The 16,477-nt window shown below is 43.8% G+C and overlaps 2 protein-coding genes across 3 annotated transcripts; both read right to left on the bottom strand.

The window, feature by feature from the left end:
* Positions 1-284: 284 nt before the first annotated feature.
* Positions 285-1,862, bottom strand: LOC119288139. The gene is made up of 2 exons (XM_037567764.1): positions 1,061-1,862; positions 285-978 (listed from the first exon to the last, which is right to left on the bottom strand). The coding sequence occupies exons 1-2, from the start codon at positions 1,138-1,140 to the stop codon at positions 462-464; spliced, it is 597 nt and encodes a 198-aa protein (XP_037423661.1). The 5' UTR covers positions 1,141-1,862; the 3' UTR covers positions 285-461.
* A 1,315-nt stretch (positions 1,863-3,177) lies between these two features.
* On the bottom strand, positions 3,178-6,415 carry LOC119288138 (GDSL esterase/lipase At5g62930-like). 2 transcript variants are annotated; one of them, XM_037567763.1, is made up of 8 exons: positions 6,197-6,415; positions 5,553-5,699; positions 5,348-5,463; positions 5,175-5,252; positions 4,944-5,081; positions 4,296-4,372; positions 3,803-3,967; positions 3,178-3,568 (listed from the first exon to the last, which is right to left on the bottom strand). In XM_037567763.1, the coding sequence occupies exons 2-8, from the start codon at positions 5,629-5,631 to the stop codon at positions 3,412-3,414; spliced, it is 810 nt and encodes a 269-aa protein (XP_037423660.1). In that variant the 5' UTR covers positions 5,632-5,699; positions 6,197-6,415; the 3' UTR covers positions 3,178-3,411. The 2 variants fall into 2 exon arrangements, with proteins under 2 accessions (XP_037423660.1, XP_037423659.1); XM_037567762.1 differs by having other exon boundaries at positions 5,348-5,469; positions 6,197-6,413.
* Positions 6,416-16,477: the final 10,062 nt, after the last annotated feature.

Below are 16,477 nucleotides of genomic sequence, written 5' to 3'. Positions count from 1 at the left end.
TCTTAAAAACATGTGAGACAAATTATGCTAAAAAATCATCTCTTGTCTTCTTTTAAATAAGAGAAGACAAGACTTCACTTATTATTTTATCTCTCCTCCGCCTAATCATTTATCCTATGTGACACTGTTAAGGCATTATTAAGATAGAACCATGCCCTTAATAGTATATATTTCTATACTCGTGTCAAACTTAAACAAGATTGAGTTGTGACAAATCCAGAACTTCAATTATTCTGGAACAAAGGGAGTAAATAGGTAAGCAAGCAAGTGAACGTTACTGAATAGATTCACCTGTAATTTATTTAGTTATACAACACTGGACCACTACGGAGGCAAAGGCAGTACAATAACTGGCTTACTGAAACTACAGAGGACGGGCTGATCGATGGAGCTAAGTTGCACTAGTAGAGTAGTAGTTGTTCTTGCTGCTGCCGTTGACGTCTGCGTTGGCATTGGCCATGTCAGACGGCGGCGGGCCTCTCCACGTCCTCCATCTCCTCCTCCCGAACGAACACCGCTTGGTCCAGCACCGTCGCCGACCCGCCCACGCCTCCGTACAGGTGCTGCGGTGGGGCGGGATGCGCGCCGCCGCCGTGGGCGTCAGCGTCGGCATCGGCATCGGCGGGGACGAAGGCGCCCGTGTCCTGGTCGGCCCAAGACGCCGCTGACCCCTCCGTGGCACCTCCGAACAGGTGCGGTGGAGCGGCAGCCGAGCCGCCGCCGTGGGTATCGACGTGGGCGGGGCCGAAGACGCCCGTGTCCTGGTCGGGCACCCACGACGCGTCCTCGCCGCCGATGGCCTCGTCGGACAGCACCGTGGCGACGTGCTCCTCGCCCTGGAGCACCTCGACGTTCTTGCGGTTCAGCGCCGCCTCCACCTGTGCCCCCGTCATCGTCGCAGCGGGGGCGCGCACGTCCTTGTACTGCTCCTCCTCCCGCCGCGCGGTGGCCGAGGAGTGGTTCATGCTGGCGCTGTTCCTGCGAGCACACAGGACAGGACGATGCCGCCATGAATGACTGAGACTTCTACAGCAAGCAGGCAATAAAGCTGGTTAGTTACCTGCACCAGGCGAGAAGAGGCGTCGCCCTGGTCTGGCCGGCCACCCGGCGGCCGGCGGCGGTCAGTGCTCGCGCAGCCATGGTCGAGAGAGATCGAAGCGGCAGCTGGTTTCCTCCTGGCGAGCTCGGTACAGAAGATCGTGATGTGTCTGGGAGGGAGAGCAGAGCACGAGCTTATCCACGCGGGTGGAGCTGAGACATGAGATCGAGTTCTCTTCTTCGTCCTGTACCTCGATGGGCGGTGGCTTTATTAATGAGTTACTGCTCCCGACGCAGTGCCGGTGCAGGACGAGTGGTGGTAAGAGAGCGCGAGGAATGGCGAGGCGACACGCGGAGCGGCGCCATTGACGAGACATGGCACAGCAGGAGGTCGGTGATGAGGTGGAAGAAAACCAACGGAGACACGCCCGCGCTGCCGCTGCATGCAACCGCCCTTTCCGTCGGAAGAGGACACGCGATGGCATCACAAAACTCCGGCATATTTGCCAGCAGTAGCACTGCTCTCCCATGAGATCGATGTTTCGACGCGTCTCCAACTAAAGTTTCGGGGTTAACTAAAATTTCGTATTTCCTCCGTTTCTTTTTTACTTTGATAGTATTACTTTTTGAAGTCAAATTTAATAGTAGGATTTGTATTAAAAAAATACTAACATCTACTGTACAATGCTAAATAAATACTCCAAACCAACCAAATGGCCGATCTAGTATGATGAATGTTGGTATTTTTTTCATAAGTTTGATCAAAATTTAAAAGGTTTGACTTAAAACAAACCAAATATGCAAAGAAAAAAGAATTTGAGAAAATATTTTAATTAGCATAAGATTTAAAATGGGCAATTTAGCGACCAACGGTGTAAGTTTAAATTCCATACGGAGAGAGGTGGATACAAAAATTACTGGATCTTGGATGCTGATGTGAAACTTAATTGCAAGTGCATGCCACCAAGACCAACTTCAGGCATGTAAACTTGTATAAAAAAAACTCAAGACATTTTACTTTTTGGTGTAATTGGTATCTTCGCGATATTAATATATACTCCCTCCCTCCCAAAATAAGTGTCTTGAGCTTAGTACAAATTTGTACTAGAGCTAGTACAAAATTGAGACACTTATTTTGGGACAGAGGGAGTATTCTTTATTGAAAAAATGAAAATGACACAATGATGTACCTAATGGTATGTATTTGCCATTCTCCATAAACCTGGTCTAAATTTGCAACTTTTGACTTTTGAATCAAATCTGTATACACTATGTACTATAGAATGATGGGAGTACCAACTAGCCCCATGCAACCTTCACATGTAACCACAGGCCGACACGTGTTTTGCGACCCAAATCTTAGATATATTCCAGCCCAAAAGAAGACGCACCTGAAGCTCATTCGTCGACAGCACACCGTTTCCCCCCACATCATAGATCAACAATGATGCAAAAGTTGATCTGGCAAATATTTTACCTACTCTTCAGACCCCAAAAAAGAGTGGAAAACCTTTGAACAAATGACAAAAATGACAATGAGCATCACTGCGGAAAGAGAAGGGAGACCTCTGGATGAACCATGAGATGGTAAAAGCACATGATAGCTGCACACTCAGAGGTCGGCCATCTGGATCCCCTAGTCTAGAGTTAGAAAAAGTGTCTAAAACAAGCGAATTCTTTTTTGCAAGGCACAAATTCCAATGTTGCGACGAGGGCAAAGTGGATGTACACACGTCATGTTCCTGCAAAGCAGCAAAGGAGAGATTTTTTTGGCATGCAAAGGAGAGATGACAAAAGATCTTGAGCAAACATGCTTCAGGTTCTCGACAATTCTTCAGCTATGGTACCCTGCCTACCCAAGAATACTGTTTTATTACTGAGAAAAAATAGGTAACAGGACGTAGCAACAGATGTGGCCATTCTAGCCCCGCACAAAAGCCTTCAGCATCAACCACAAAGTGGAAGGTCTGTAATCGACGCTGTGGAATCCGATACCGAAACAATCCAGCACCCGATCGCCCGAGGCGCCGCATCAACATGCCGCCTGTTTTGATGGTGTAAAAATGGACATGAAATTCACACTAAGAATCTCACAATAAAATAAAAACTAAAGCATGAGGAAAGCAAAAAGCCTACAGATGACATGGGAGGCAGGCAGGCAGTTGAAAGTTAAACAGCCCACAGCCCGAAATCAATAATTTCACTGCAAAGTATATACCACAGCAATGTACCCAACTATTTCGAAGGGGTAAAAATGGACACAGAAATTTCACAATCCACAACAAGGTAGAAAGTGAAACGTGAGGAAAGCAAAACCTCCAGACATGAGAAGCACGCGGCTCAAGCTTTAACATCGCACTGCCTGAAATCACCTCACTGGAAGGCCTTTTCTGGGTGAATTCCATCGATTTTGGAATGATGAGGGAAGTCGTGCGGCATATCTTCAGGTTTCAGACCAGCTCCTCTCAAGGCCTGCACGACCTCCTTGTGGACCAGGGCGTTTCCTTCCGGCGTCAGATGCAGTCCATCACTAGGAGATATGGAAACAGTTATTTCATAAGCTGTCAAAACGAATGCATGCAGTAACTGATGTTTCCCAAGAAGCTTATGTTCATATATACAAGGTGCAAGCAGCCGCTTCTGTGAGGTGAGGGCTCCAACAACTAAGCTGATTTGATCATTTTCTCGGAAGAACTTGCGGTTCTTTTCCCAGTTCCCAAGAATCTCCATTCAACAAAGGTAAATAGATCTGATAAAGCATTACCTTAAGTAAAGTTTCTGCCAACCTTCAGCTGCTTGCATCTTTGACCAAATATCAATGCAGTGAACATCCATTTCTTTGGCTAGTTCTATGCATTGACCTGCATAGACACCAACCATTTCATTTGTCCTTTCAGGGAGCCTTCTCGCATCTTCTCCATATAGCGATCTTGAGGACAAAATACAAGCAATCAACAACTAAGAAATTACATGTGATGTATACAGTAAAGCTTGTGGAAAATGAAACGTGTCAGTCACTGCAGATAACATGAATGATAAATAACAAATGAATTAATATTCCATAACTCGAGCATTCCCACACAATAAAGAACTCATAAAAAACGCAACAAATGATAGCAAACCACAAACTGGGCCTGAGTAGAACTGACAGAAAAAGTATTGGCTTTCTTGGCTCTCATTTCTTTCTTTCCATGCCAGTCAGTTACTAAAGTTTATAGAGCAAACATGAACAGTTCAAGAGGAGAAGTGATGCCAACCGTGCATATCTTTCTCTTCCATCTTCATCAATAGGAGGTGGAGTGATAAGCAAAATTACCATGGACTTGGAACAATCCTGTATTGTGATGAAATGTCAGATTACAAATAATTTGAAGGACTGATACTTCATATTACCCCTAAAGAAATACTATTGAAAAATATATGCCGACGTAGATTTACCTCGGCATACCTACTTCAACTAGATATAAGAAAGATCGATATTTTCAAACAATGCAACACATTTAACTGTATGACACACCAGGAGACCCTGAGGTCGATGCTGCCATATCAACATGGATGTTTCTATTCCAACAGTACTAATTGTTAGGTAAAGACACTTCAAGAAACCAATGAGTTAAATGACTGGCAATCAATTCTGAAATGGAGGTTCCATAAGTTCTGTATGACAGATGACAAGCAAGATGTGAATACTGCTTCTTAATCTTCCTGACATAGAAACCACAAAAAACACTCCAGCTACCTATGATCCTAAGCAAGCCAATCCACAGTTCAACGGATATGTACCTCTAGGCAGGCAGAGTTAGAGCTAGTCTGAGACAGCTTCAAATCAGAGTTCCAAAAGCAAATATAAGCCAATACACTTCAAACTAGTTGGGAACATTATTATTTTTCGTTTCGAAAGTTACCTTCAGATGATTAACAATTGTTTTGAGATTCTGTCTATACTCCTCAACCGGAACATGTTGCCGCTGACTTGTTCGTCCTGGAAGCGCTGCATCATTAGCGCCAAAGAAAATAGTCGTCGCAACAGGTGGTAACCCAACCTGCATCATAGGGACTATTCATTAACTTACCACAGATCAGCGTGGTAATCTCATAATTTAACACCTGAGCAGCCGGATGCAAGCCGTTCGTACCAGGGGGAAAATGCGCTGGATCAGGAACAGGGCCCATCTTGAGTTGTACCCACCATAGCCTCTGACAACAACATCAGCCTGAAACACCAGGAAAAAAAATCACTGGATACCGGCACGGATACACCAGGAAACGACAGGGATTTGATTTGAGAATCGATGGGGTCTGATTCGACCTTGCGGGAGTAGGTGTTGGCGAGGGCCGCTCCCCACCCGCCGGGGCGGAAGGACTGCTCGGTGATGGAGTCGCCGAAGAGCACCAGACGTGGCCGCAGCATGTCTTGGGATCCCGCTGCCCCTACCAATGCCAAAAGTTAGAGAGCTATGTGAGAGGGACTGGAGTTGGCGGGATGAGGGTGGGAGAGCAATGCAGCAAACCACCTGAAGCGTCGGCGAGGCAGATGGGAGGGTGGCCGGCAGATGGAGCCGCCATTGACGGGCAGAATCCGGGCATCGTCATCAAGACTGAGGCCTTACTAGCAGTCAGGAGTATCTAGGGCCCCTAAAATTTTACCTTTCCCCCCTGATCTGCAAGAGTTAAAATGGCAGCTATAGTTAGAGCAGAGCAGGTACTGTAATCACCATACAGTTTCAAAGGAGTGAGCACAGAGACACAAAGTCATTCGACACAAGAGCGCCTAAATGGGGGCATAGAGAGAACCGAAGTTGTATCAAAGAACAAAAATGAATACAAACATGCTTGCAATCCTACCTACTGTAGATACTAGACGTTCGATGGAAGCAAAAGCTGAAATCATTGTGGAGTTGCAGTTAGCAGTCCACAATAATGAATCCTGGTTCTTAACAGCTAGAAGGAGAATCTTGGTCTAGTCCATTGCTAAAGGAAGGAAGGCATGGGAGAGCAGAGGAATCGAGCCGCTCCCCCCGCCAGCTCAATGGAGAAGATCTGGGGCTCCTACTGCCTGGCACGGGTTGATCTAGAAGCATCTAACGTTGATGCCTAGATTCATACACGCAGAGCAAACTAGATCAGGGGGTTGGAGGGTGGGTGGATCGGATCGAACCTGGTCTGATCAGGTCATCAGTGATTCAGTGGTCGGCGTCGCGGCGCGGGGCGGCGAAGCTCGGTGGGGCACGCGCCGACTGGCTCAGGGCCTCAGGAGGGCGTAGAGGGGGCGCCGCCGCGTTCGATTCCGCCGGCGGCGGGCCGTCTCGCTCCTGTAGTCCTCCACGGGATGTGCGCTGAGATTCAGTCGCTGGCTCTGCCAACATAAGGCCAACCTAGCCTCTCGTCTCTGCCCTGCAAAGCAGATCCAACGGCTTAGGTTTTATAAAAGCCAAAACAGTATATACAAAAATAAACTATAGAGTACTCCCCCCTTCCGCAAATATTAAAATGTTTTGAAGACTACAGGCACACTGAAATGAGTGAACAAACATACAAATACGTCTGTATATACTCTTAATCAAAAAAGGAAGAACATCTCTTATAATAGTGAACGAAGGGGGTACTATATAGAAGAAAAAACTAAAGAGATTGCACACAACATTTTCCTTTTGTTTTAAAAAAAAAACTAAGGAGATCAGAAAACATCATTTAAGGGCATGTGCTTTTGAGGCCTATAACAGCTTATTGTCGAGATAAGCAAAAGCCCCAAAGAACTCATTTTGGGATAGAGCCTAACTTATTTCTACAGACATCTTCAGAATGAAATTTTTTTGGGAAAGGGCATTTTCCCACAGCTTATCACTTAAAACAAAACGGTGTAACCCCTTGCCCCGAGAGGTGCACTTAATTACTCCTAAAATGTCATCGTGTCAGCCCCACGTCCCACCCCTCGCCATTGAAAGAAAACGGTGCCTCACCACCCCCACGAGAGAGAGAGAGACCTAGTCCTGCTAGGGTTTCCACGAGCCGCCGCTCTTCGACCGCCCCCATCGCTCCCCGGCGCTCCCCAGCACCAACGAAGGCTAGCCCCTCCCATGTCGTCACCCATCCCTCCAGCACCGTTGGCCCCCCTCGGCTCTCGAAGCTCTGCCTCCATAGGCGCCTTTGGTCCCCACCGAAGCAACGCCTTTGGCCTCTAGGCATCGTGCCCGTGTTCTCTAGTCCTCTGCTCGTCCTGCCACTGCAAAGACCTTCGGTGAGCTCGCATTCCCTATGCATCTCCGTCAAGCCCGCATTGGCCGCCCGTTGAGCCAGCTCTAACATTCGCGCCCACAAAGTGTTCGGGCTATTGACTAAAAGCTTTTCTTTGTCTTAAATCAAATTTACATTGAGATTTAACTTTCTGCACATCAAATTGAGATGTCAATTTGATTGATCCACTGTCTGGATCCTATTGCTAAGCATTTGTGAATACTTAGACAATGAGTTTTTATCTACTGGACAGTGAATTCTTATGACACATCACTATTAGGTAAAAGCCTATACACGGAATCTTACCAGCAACGCTCCTTAAAATACGACGCTACTGCTATTTAGCAGCAGCGCGTGTGAGCAAAACGCGCTGCTGAAAGGAAAATAGCAGCAGCGCGTGCGCTCTAAACCGTGCTACTACTCTAATTGCCATGACCTGGCCATCCAGCTAGTTATAGCAGTAGCGCCCTATATTGAACCGCGCTACTGCTATAGAAGTTAGCAGCAGCGCACTTTTTAGAAAAACCTCTACTGCTAAGATCAGCCCACAAGTTTAGTCCCACCTCGCTCCGCGAACAGGGTGTTTACCACCTTAAATATGTTACTTCTGAAACTATCACAACCAGTTGGTCTTCACTGAACTCTATGTGTAGAATTTGTGGCCGTAATATGAGTCCTCTCCGGTTCCTACCGGAGTGGACTCATATTGACAATTCAGATTGTACACAAAAAGATCATTGATGGCCAATGTATTTTTGCATTGACGTATTTTTGTATACTTACACTTAGCAGTAGCGCTTTTAACTGCAAAGCGCTACTGCTAGTCCAACTTAGCAGTAGCGCGCATCACCGCACAACGCTACTGCTATTCAGATTAGCTGTAGCGCGTTTTGTCAAAACGCGCTACAACTAACCCTACCTTATCCCCACGCGCGCGGCCGACCCTCTCTCTCACTCACTCTCCCCCTCTCAGTCACTCTCGCCCGCGCCGATAACCGTCGTCGTGCGTCGCCGTCGCCGCCTTCGTCCGTCCGCCGCCGAGGTACTCCCTCCTTCGGTCCCTCCTCCTCTCACCACGCCCTCCTCCCTCCTCCTCGCACCGCGCCCTCCTCCCTCCGCCTGTGGCCGCCCCTCCTCCCTCCTCCGCCGGCAGCCCTCCTCCCACCACCCTCGACTTCACCGCCGCCACCCGAGCCCACCCAGCACCGTCGCCTCCCGATCCCGATCCCGCCCTCGCCGCCCCTACCTCTCCGTCGCCCCCCACCCCCGTTCTCTCTGCTTAGTTAGTACTAGATGTTGTTTAGTAGTAGTAGATATTAATTTAGGGTTCATAGATAATGATTTTTAGTAGTAGTAGATGTTAATTAGTAGTAGTGATGGTACTAGTTAACTAGGGCAGTATGATTAATAGTAGTTGTAGTTGAACTACTTTAGTTGTAGTTGAACTAGTTTAGTAAGTAAATTAATAAACTAGTTGAACTAGTTGAATTAATAGAACTAGTGTATTTTTAGTAAGATAACTAATATAACTAGATGAACTACTTTAATTTTAGAAAGAGCTAGTTTTTTTTTCTATTTATAGTAAGTTTATATTTAGTAAGAACTAGTTGAATTAATAAAACTAGTTGAACATGTCATATTTGTTGTTATTTTTTTAGTTTAAGCAATTACTCGGGATGTATTAGTGATAACTTATACGGTTTTTGTTTTTGCAGAAATCAAGGAGCCCCTCCATCATCCCCGCCGTCGTCCCCGTCACCGACCCCATCTGACCTCGAGGTGAGACCAGCCAAATATCCATGTATATCTTGTGTTGCTCAAATAGGATATGTGGTTGCCCAAGTGGCCGTTCATGTTCAGTTTACACCTCCGAGTGGCCTATGTTTTGCCGGAGTGTTAATTAATTTCCGTTCCAGCAAATTCAGGCACTCGATATGTCCTTTTTTAGCAAAGGTCATGCCGGATTTTTCCGTGAATTCTGGCATGACTTATGCTACAATATGTAGGAAATATCAAGTGGCCTGGATTTTCTCGAAAAATAATGATCTAATTTAGGTTTTTTAGTACATATATTTAATTGTACAAGTTTAATCGTTGAATTATGAACGTAGGAAATGTCGTACTCGGACAACGACAATCTCCAAGGGAGTGCAGTTGGTGCCATGACGATCGAGGTATGTGCGACAGATTCGTTAAGCTGGACGAAGATCGGGGCTTCAGCATTAAGCTCGAGAGACCTTCAATGTTGAAAAGGTACGCAAGAACGACAAATGTTTTTTTCGTAATTAAGCATGACTTCAACTATTTCAACGTCTAATTTTCATCTTTTACAATTAGATTAGCTTATCCCATGCCATGCAAGACGCTATGTCTTCGAGAGGATGGGTTTTGAAGACCATGAAAATTTTGAAACAAAGAAAATACACCTAAGGACCCATCATAATATGGATTTTGAAGTAAATCTGTGCAATGCTCAGAGCGTAACCCATTTTGGTTGCCGAAATTGGGAAGCACTTTGCAAAATGTATGGTTTTTATGAGGGTATGATTGTCACCATGGATCTTGGTGATCCTGACATCGAGCAAGACAATATGGACATTTGGGTCCTTGTTGATACGCTTCTAATTGTACCGCTATGTGAGTTTCTCAAACATAGTTATTAACTTATTTATATTGTTTATTTTAAAATAGTTGACAGCTTATTTCCATTAACAGCTTATTTTGATTCTTCAAAGACTGTTCGGAAGATGGTAGACAAAACCCACTACACCGATGGCTCCGAATTAACTTATAAGGAGAAAAATCACGTGGTCGCATTTTGTACTCTTCTTGAGGATTACAATACCTATTATCAAACTCCTCCAAATTATGGTGAATACGTGCCACTAGTGCACGTGTTGAACCACGGTAACTTCTATGGAGATACCCTGATAAGATTTTTTACTATTACGACATCCGTGCATCTTTTGCATACTTCTAAAACTAGTACATCATTGCTAACTACGAAGTTATTACTATATTTTTTAACAGAAACTCCCGATGGATTGTGTGCCTCATCTGATGTATCTGAATGGTCGCCTTACAGTTTTGAACATACTGCCAGGTAAATCTAGAGAGCTCACCTGTCATATCGGATTTCTAAAACCGGTGAACACATGCTCATCAAAGAATGAAAAAAATGTTTGGACATTCACAAGGAGGTTCTTGGAAATAACATTCAGCGAAAGGCAAGAATTGGAGACAGGATAATCTCCATTCTCCATAATGGAGAGTCAGGGGCTATCTTGTTTTTTGCTATTTTACCTTAGAAAATGTAGTAGATCCTAAGAGAATGTAGTAGGTCCTATGAGGTGTTATATGAAAACGATGATCTTGAGGAGGTGTTATATGACAATGATGTATTATGATGATAAGTTGTTAATGATATGATGATGATGATGATATTATTATATTATTGGGTGAAAGAACCGCGGATTAGTTTCAAGTGGATGGACATCCACTTGAAACTAGTCCACGGTTCTTTCACCCCGTGATGTAATAACTCATTATGATGTAAAAATAATCTCTAAATTCCTGTTGTATGAAAACTTGTGTAAAGGTGTATGAATACAACATGAAATAAAAAAATAAAATATGAAATAATAGTAGTAGCGCGGGCAAAGAGAAGCGCTACTACTAATTACCAGTAGCGCTCCTCTGGAGAAGCGCTACTACTAAGTCGTTTTAGCAGTAGCGTGGGTCTAGGCACGCTACTGCTAAGCTTTAGCTGTAGCGCCGTATCAGTAGCGCTCCTGCCTGCGCTACTGATAGGCCTAAAACCCGCGCTGCTGCTAGGCTTTTCTCTAGTAGTGCATATACATGTAAGTATTGTATGTGAGCATTTGTGTTACTTATATTGGAATGTGAGACAAAGAAACATTGTTCCATAGGTGATTTTGTGATATTGATGTCTAACACTTTGTGATATTCGTATGCAAGACAATGATGTTCATAATTGAGATATCACAACAATCACTTTTATGTTCATACATGTGAAAAAATACTATAAAATAACTCCATATCGTTTAATAGAATGGAATTTTAGTCCAAGGGTAACATATACTATTCATCGGACATATGAGAAAACAAACTAAATGACAGAACCTAAAAATAACTCAATGGCTTATTCTCTGTAGCTTCTCTGAGGCTTATTCCTATCGCAACTTATGCATAAGATGGACCTCAAAAGAACTGGCCCTAAACACACTTTGCAAAGGATAATATAACATATAGACACATTATAGAAGCCAAGGGTACATGCCTGCAACCAGGGTGACTTAGCAGGGCTAGCATTGAATTGTTATAAGTTTATAACAACAACTGATACTGTTGAACTATCGTTGAACATGAACATATTGGTCCATCCACAAAACACTATAGCTAGCACTCAAACTACTATAATTAGCTCAAAAATATTGTGCAAGCAATTTCTTAGTGGAGTCGTCAAAATGACAGCCTTCATAATCATTATAGAGTGCACATAAAAAATGAATCCTGGAGAGGAACCGCGCAACCGCTTCCATAATCATGGGAAACACTTGTCAATGGGAAATCCCTTTTCCCCAACCCCCTGCCATCCCATGTAAGGTGGGGGCACCTAAAGTTTCCTGGTGGCACATATAGCTGCCATATGGAGTGCGCTCCTAAAGCAGCCTTGAGACGCCATGTATGGCGACGACGAGGCCATATATGGAGGGTGCTCAATAAATTGCGGCGATCCCTAACAAGATGGTGACTCTGCTAGAGTGTTGTTTTTTGACTAAATTTGTCATAATAGCGGTTACTTTGGCCATCGGGGCGATGTAACGACTTTGATAGAGTTTCTTAATACGAGAATGGATATTCATCATAAAGAGTATCATTGTTGGCAAGTAGGAGCTTCCATGTGCCAAGTAAAACCATCAATGATATTGTACTCTTCAAGCTCCACGTCTGCTCATTTGTTGCTGCCATGTCCCATCATCCTCCATGTCTACTTGGTGTTGTAGTACACCGTCGATTTCCTTTTGCTATCGCCAATGAAAATGCAGCTTATGAGTCTACAAAACAAAAAAAGGCATATTGAATGTGTACCTTAACTCTTTTTGGTTCATGTGGAAGATTTAGTTGGTTGCACATTTTGTAGCTTGCCAATCCAAGTTCTCACCTTTAATTTCTTGATTGATCCTCCTTTTTCTTATGGTGTGCATCATTTAGCAACTCATCTGGTTGATGCACATTTGACTCAACATAAATAGTAAGCAAAACATAAAAAACAGTAGTCTCTCTTAATTGGTTGAGCCCAAGCAAAACACCAAAAAGCCCTATATCATCGTTTGTGCCAAAAGTAGTGTCAAATGTTACAACACCAGCAAAGTGTGAAGAGTCATTTTAGTGTAAGCATGTAATATGTTTGTGATATGGTCCCCGCAATCAAGCTGCAAATCATATTGGAATAATAGGTCTTCCACAATTTTATCATTAAATTTGTCAATGCACTTTATGCTTGACCAAAAATCAACTCTCTCTACTGCTTACTCTGCAAAAAAAATTTGTGGTCACGGCAACCAACAACTAGTGTAGCTAAGATTAAGTCTAACCATTTATCTATTCATGTCATGATCTTGCTTTTGCTCCTCTCGCACCCATTTGATATGAAGAAACCAATTCAAGTGTAGACATGTTTCTTTGCCATAAATTATCATGTGTCTTAGCTAATCATGAGAGGGATAAGTAAATCAAATGTGAAACCATCAAAAACTTATATATCTGACATGTTTAATTATATACAAGAAGATAGTTATCCTAGAAATATCATTGATGGAAGAACCTCTTGAAAAGTTGAAGAGTGTACTAGGCAATGATAGGTGTTCAGGAAGAAGTGTGTTCCCTGCTAGCGATAGAGGGTCCTCATGGCATCAATCAGCAGACATGTCTTGTAGATCTTGCTATGGAGATTAGGAATCTCTATGGTAGGCAGTGGCACAAAGTGTCTTCGTCATTTGCAGTGTTTATTGGGACATTGTTTTACTCTTGCAATTATCTCTTGTTGTATCTGAGCCCTGAGAATGAAAAATAATTCCCTTTCTCGTAAACTAAGAATTGTTTAGGTAATATGTCTAAAAACCAACTGATGTTTGTCGTTGTAATATTATTGAGGCAAATATTACCATACTTTTGAAGAGTAGTCGCAAATAAGGATGAGTATACATATCGTGTTTGCTTTTACATATCGTGTTTGCTTTTCTAATTAAACCACTTCAAAAAATTGGATGTTAATTGCTCATCATATTTCTAATGAAAGTATGTATGTATTATTTCCTTGTATTTTTTTATGTGCGTCTTAGCCATGTTGTGTTGTTCATGATTTCACCATGTACATAGGCTATACATTATGGCCAAGTGAAAGTAATCTCGAGATCGAAGCACTAGCTACATATAGCACTAACTACATATTGTACCTATCTGAACCAAATGTACGAGAGATACACAATAATTCTCTATTAAAATTTATGGTTTTTCTTCCAACCAATTAATACACGTTAAAAGTCACTCCCATGCTCGTAAATGTACTGCCTACTGATACGAAATCAATGCAAAATGGTACCATCCCCAACGACCATGTTGCACCATGCTAATACCAATAATGTTGTCCTTATATATAAGCTAAATCTCCCCTATGGCAGCAAGTTTGAAGACCTACTACTAGACACAAACTTCTACTGCTGATATTAAATAGCTCAAAATCGAGGAAAGCAAAATAAGAAGCAACCCTAGGGGATGCATGTCCGAAGAAGGAAATTAGATAATGATCGTGTGATGTGTTCGGGAATGGGAGACTTTGGAAAAGGAAGTGGTACTAGTTTATGGAGCTACCAATGTTTAATACTGTCACATGGCTTAGTTGTTAATTGAGGGATCCCTTGCCCTCTCGTTTCCGGTCACGCAACTCAGTTGTAGATGGACACATCATGTCCTTTAGACCACAATACGTGAACCATTTGTTTAATTTCTTGGTGCGCAGTCAGACATGCACCTACAACCCTGAAGGCTAACATAAACACCTCCTCGCGTACCTTGTGCCCTAGCAACTGCCATTTGCGCCCCCTTTCAAGTTTCACGACAAGGTGTGGATTTCATTCGTTTTGGGTTGACGTTCACGTTCTACTGCTCTTCTACATTGAGGAGAAGAGCAGGACACCATCGCACTAGCAAACGGGATGACAGAGCTCAGCAAGAGTCTCCCCGCAAATCACATGTCAACCCTGGTGCAAAAGCTAATCAAATCGGAGCCAGCCGTCAGATCCTCGGAAAAGGCAGCGTTTCAGAAATATTTTATTTCTGAAACCAAATCATTCATTCCGTAAAAATAGTAATAGAGAAATTAAAATATGCACCGGCATTTACATTTGCTTGGTCGGTTAATAGGAAGGTATAAGTTCAAAGATCCACATATTACTTGTGTAAGGTTGACTATATTGACCGTGTAAGCTTTTCTAAACCGCTCCAAGAAATTGCTTGTTAATTGCTCTTCATATTTCGGATGAAAGTATATATATGTTTGTACTATTTTGTTATAATTGATTTACTTGTGTCTAGCCATACTGGGTCATTCACGATTTCAGCATGTACATAGGCTATAAGTTGTGGCCAAGTGAAAGTAATCTCGAGAATGAATCACTAACTACATATTGTACATGTCTGAACCATAGAATAATTCTCTACTAAAATTCATGATTTTCCTTCCATTGAATTAATACATGTTAAAAGTCCCTCCCATGCTCATAAATGTACTACTTATCGATACGTATTAGGTATGCATGGAATAGTACTCATCCCCAACAACTATGTTGCACCATGCTAGTAATATCAATAATGTTGTGTGCATATATAATGCTGAGTGTCTCCTATGGCAGCAAGCTTACCGACCTACTGGCTACTAGTCGACACAAACTTCTATTGTTGTTATTAAATAGCTCACAAGTGAGGAAAGCAAAATAAGAAGCAGTCCTAGGGGATGCATGGCCGGAGAAGAAAATTAGATAACGATCGTGTGCGATGTGTTCGGGAATGGGAGACTTCAGAAAAGAATGTGGTACTAGCATGTGGAGCTACCAACGTTTCATAAGATGGCTCAGTTGTTAACTGGGGGATCCCTTGCCCTCTAATGCTGAGAGCCTGAGACACGCTACTCAGTGGCAGACGAACACATGATGTCCTCTAGACCACAATACATGGCCATTTGTTTACTTGCTTGGTGTGCGGTCAAACATGCCCCTGCAATCCTAAAGCCCAATATAAACACCGCCATGTGTACTTACCTAAGCAACTGCCATTTGCGCCTCCTTTCAAGTTTCTTTTGATTTGTAGAGGGTCATTGGAATCTGACTGCATGTTCCAGACTTCCGCCATGTGTTCAACCATACCTAACTTGAGGAGAAGAGCAGGATGCAGAAGCGCGACAGGGTGTGGATTTGATTCATTTTGGGTTCATGTTCACGTTCTACTGCTCTTCTACATTGAGGAGAAGAGCAGCACGTACGCCATCGGCACTAGCAGACGGGATGACAGAGCTCAGCAAGAATCACCTCGCAAATCACAGATCAACACTGATGCAAAAGCCAATCAGGGCGGAGTCAGCCGTCAGATCTCCTGCAAAAGGTAGTGTTTCTACCTGACCAAACTTACTTGCCCTTTGTCCCCCGCACCCTAAAAGGAAAAACCAAAGGCGAAGAAAGCAATGAACATCAGCCAAGATTGAAAGAGAAATGAAGCCTCTGGATGAACCATGAGGTGCTAAGCTATCAGTATCGCCGCAATTCCTTAATGAAAAACCGACCTATCTTCTCTTGAAAGACTGTCCTTTCCTTGCTTGTTATTGTGATTTAACCTATACAGCCTGGAGAACAGCTAGGCAGGCGGAAGGTGGCCACGTCGCCTTTAAATCGCGAATGCCATTGCGTGTTAATTCTGTGCCCCGTCGGGGGCATTTTTGTCATTTCACGCGTTGGAGTATAAAAGGGAGCCGCTCGTGTGGAGAAGACCTAGCCGCTGCTCCTCCCGCACTCGCGCCGCCCCCTCCTCCTCCTCCTCCTCCCATCGCCGCCCCCTCCTCCTCCTCCCACGGCCGTCCCCTCCTCCTCCCCCCCCCTCGCATCTCGTCCGCCCCGGGTGCGGAGGCGAGCTG

Source organism: Triticum dicoccoides, chromosome 4A (assembly GCF_002162155.2).
Source record: "Triticum dicoccoides isolate Atlit2015 ecotype Zavitan chromosome 4A, WEW_v2.0, whole genome shotgun sequence".
In the NCBI taxonomy this organism is placed as follows: domain Eukaryota; kingdom Viridiplantae; phylum Streptophyta; class Magnoliopsida; order Poales; family Poaceae; genus Triticum; species Triticum dicoccoides.
The sequence above is the reverse complement of the archived record's forward strand: the minus strand, read 5'-3'. Positions and strand labels throughout refer to the sequence as shown.

Bases quoted from the DNA above. Each gene is read 5' to 3' on its own strand.
- LOC119288139 (XM_037567764.1), bottom strand. From the start codon at position 1,140: ATGGCTGCGCGAGCACTGACCGCCGCCGGCCGCCGGGTGGCCGGCCAG. The intron at 979-1,060 runs GTAACTAACCAG...GTGTGCTCGCAG, and splicing joins CCTCTTCTCGCCTGGTGCAG to GAACAGCGCCAGCATGAACC.
- LOC119288138 (XM_037567762.1), bottom strand. From the start codon at position 5,631: ATGACGATGCCCGGATTCTGCCCGTCAATGGCGGCTCCATCTGCCGGC. The intron at 5,082-5,174 runs GTACGAACGGCT...CCTATGATGCAG, and splicing joins TCCAGCGCATTTTCCCCCTG to GTTGGGTTACCACCTGTTGC. The intron at 4,373-4,943 runs GTAACTTTCGAA...ATCACAATACAG, and splicing joins CAATTGTTAATCATCTGAAG to GATTGTTCCAAGTCCATGGT.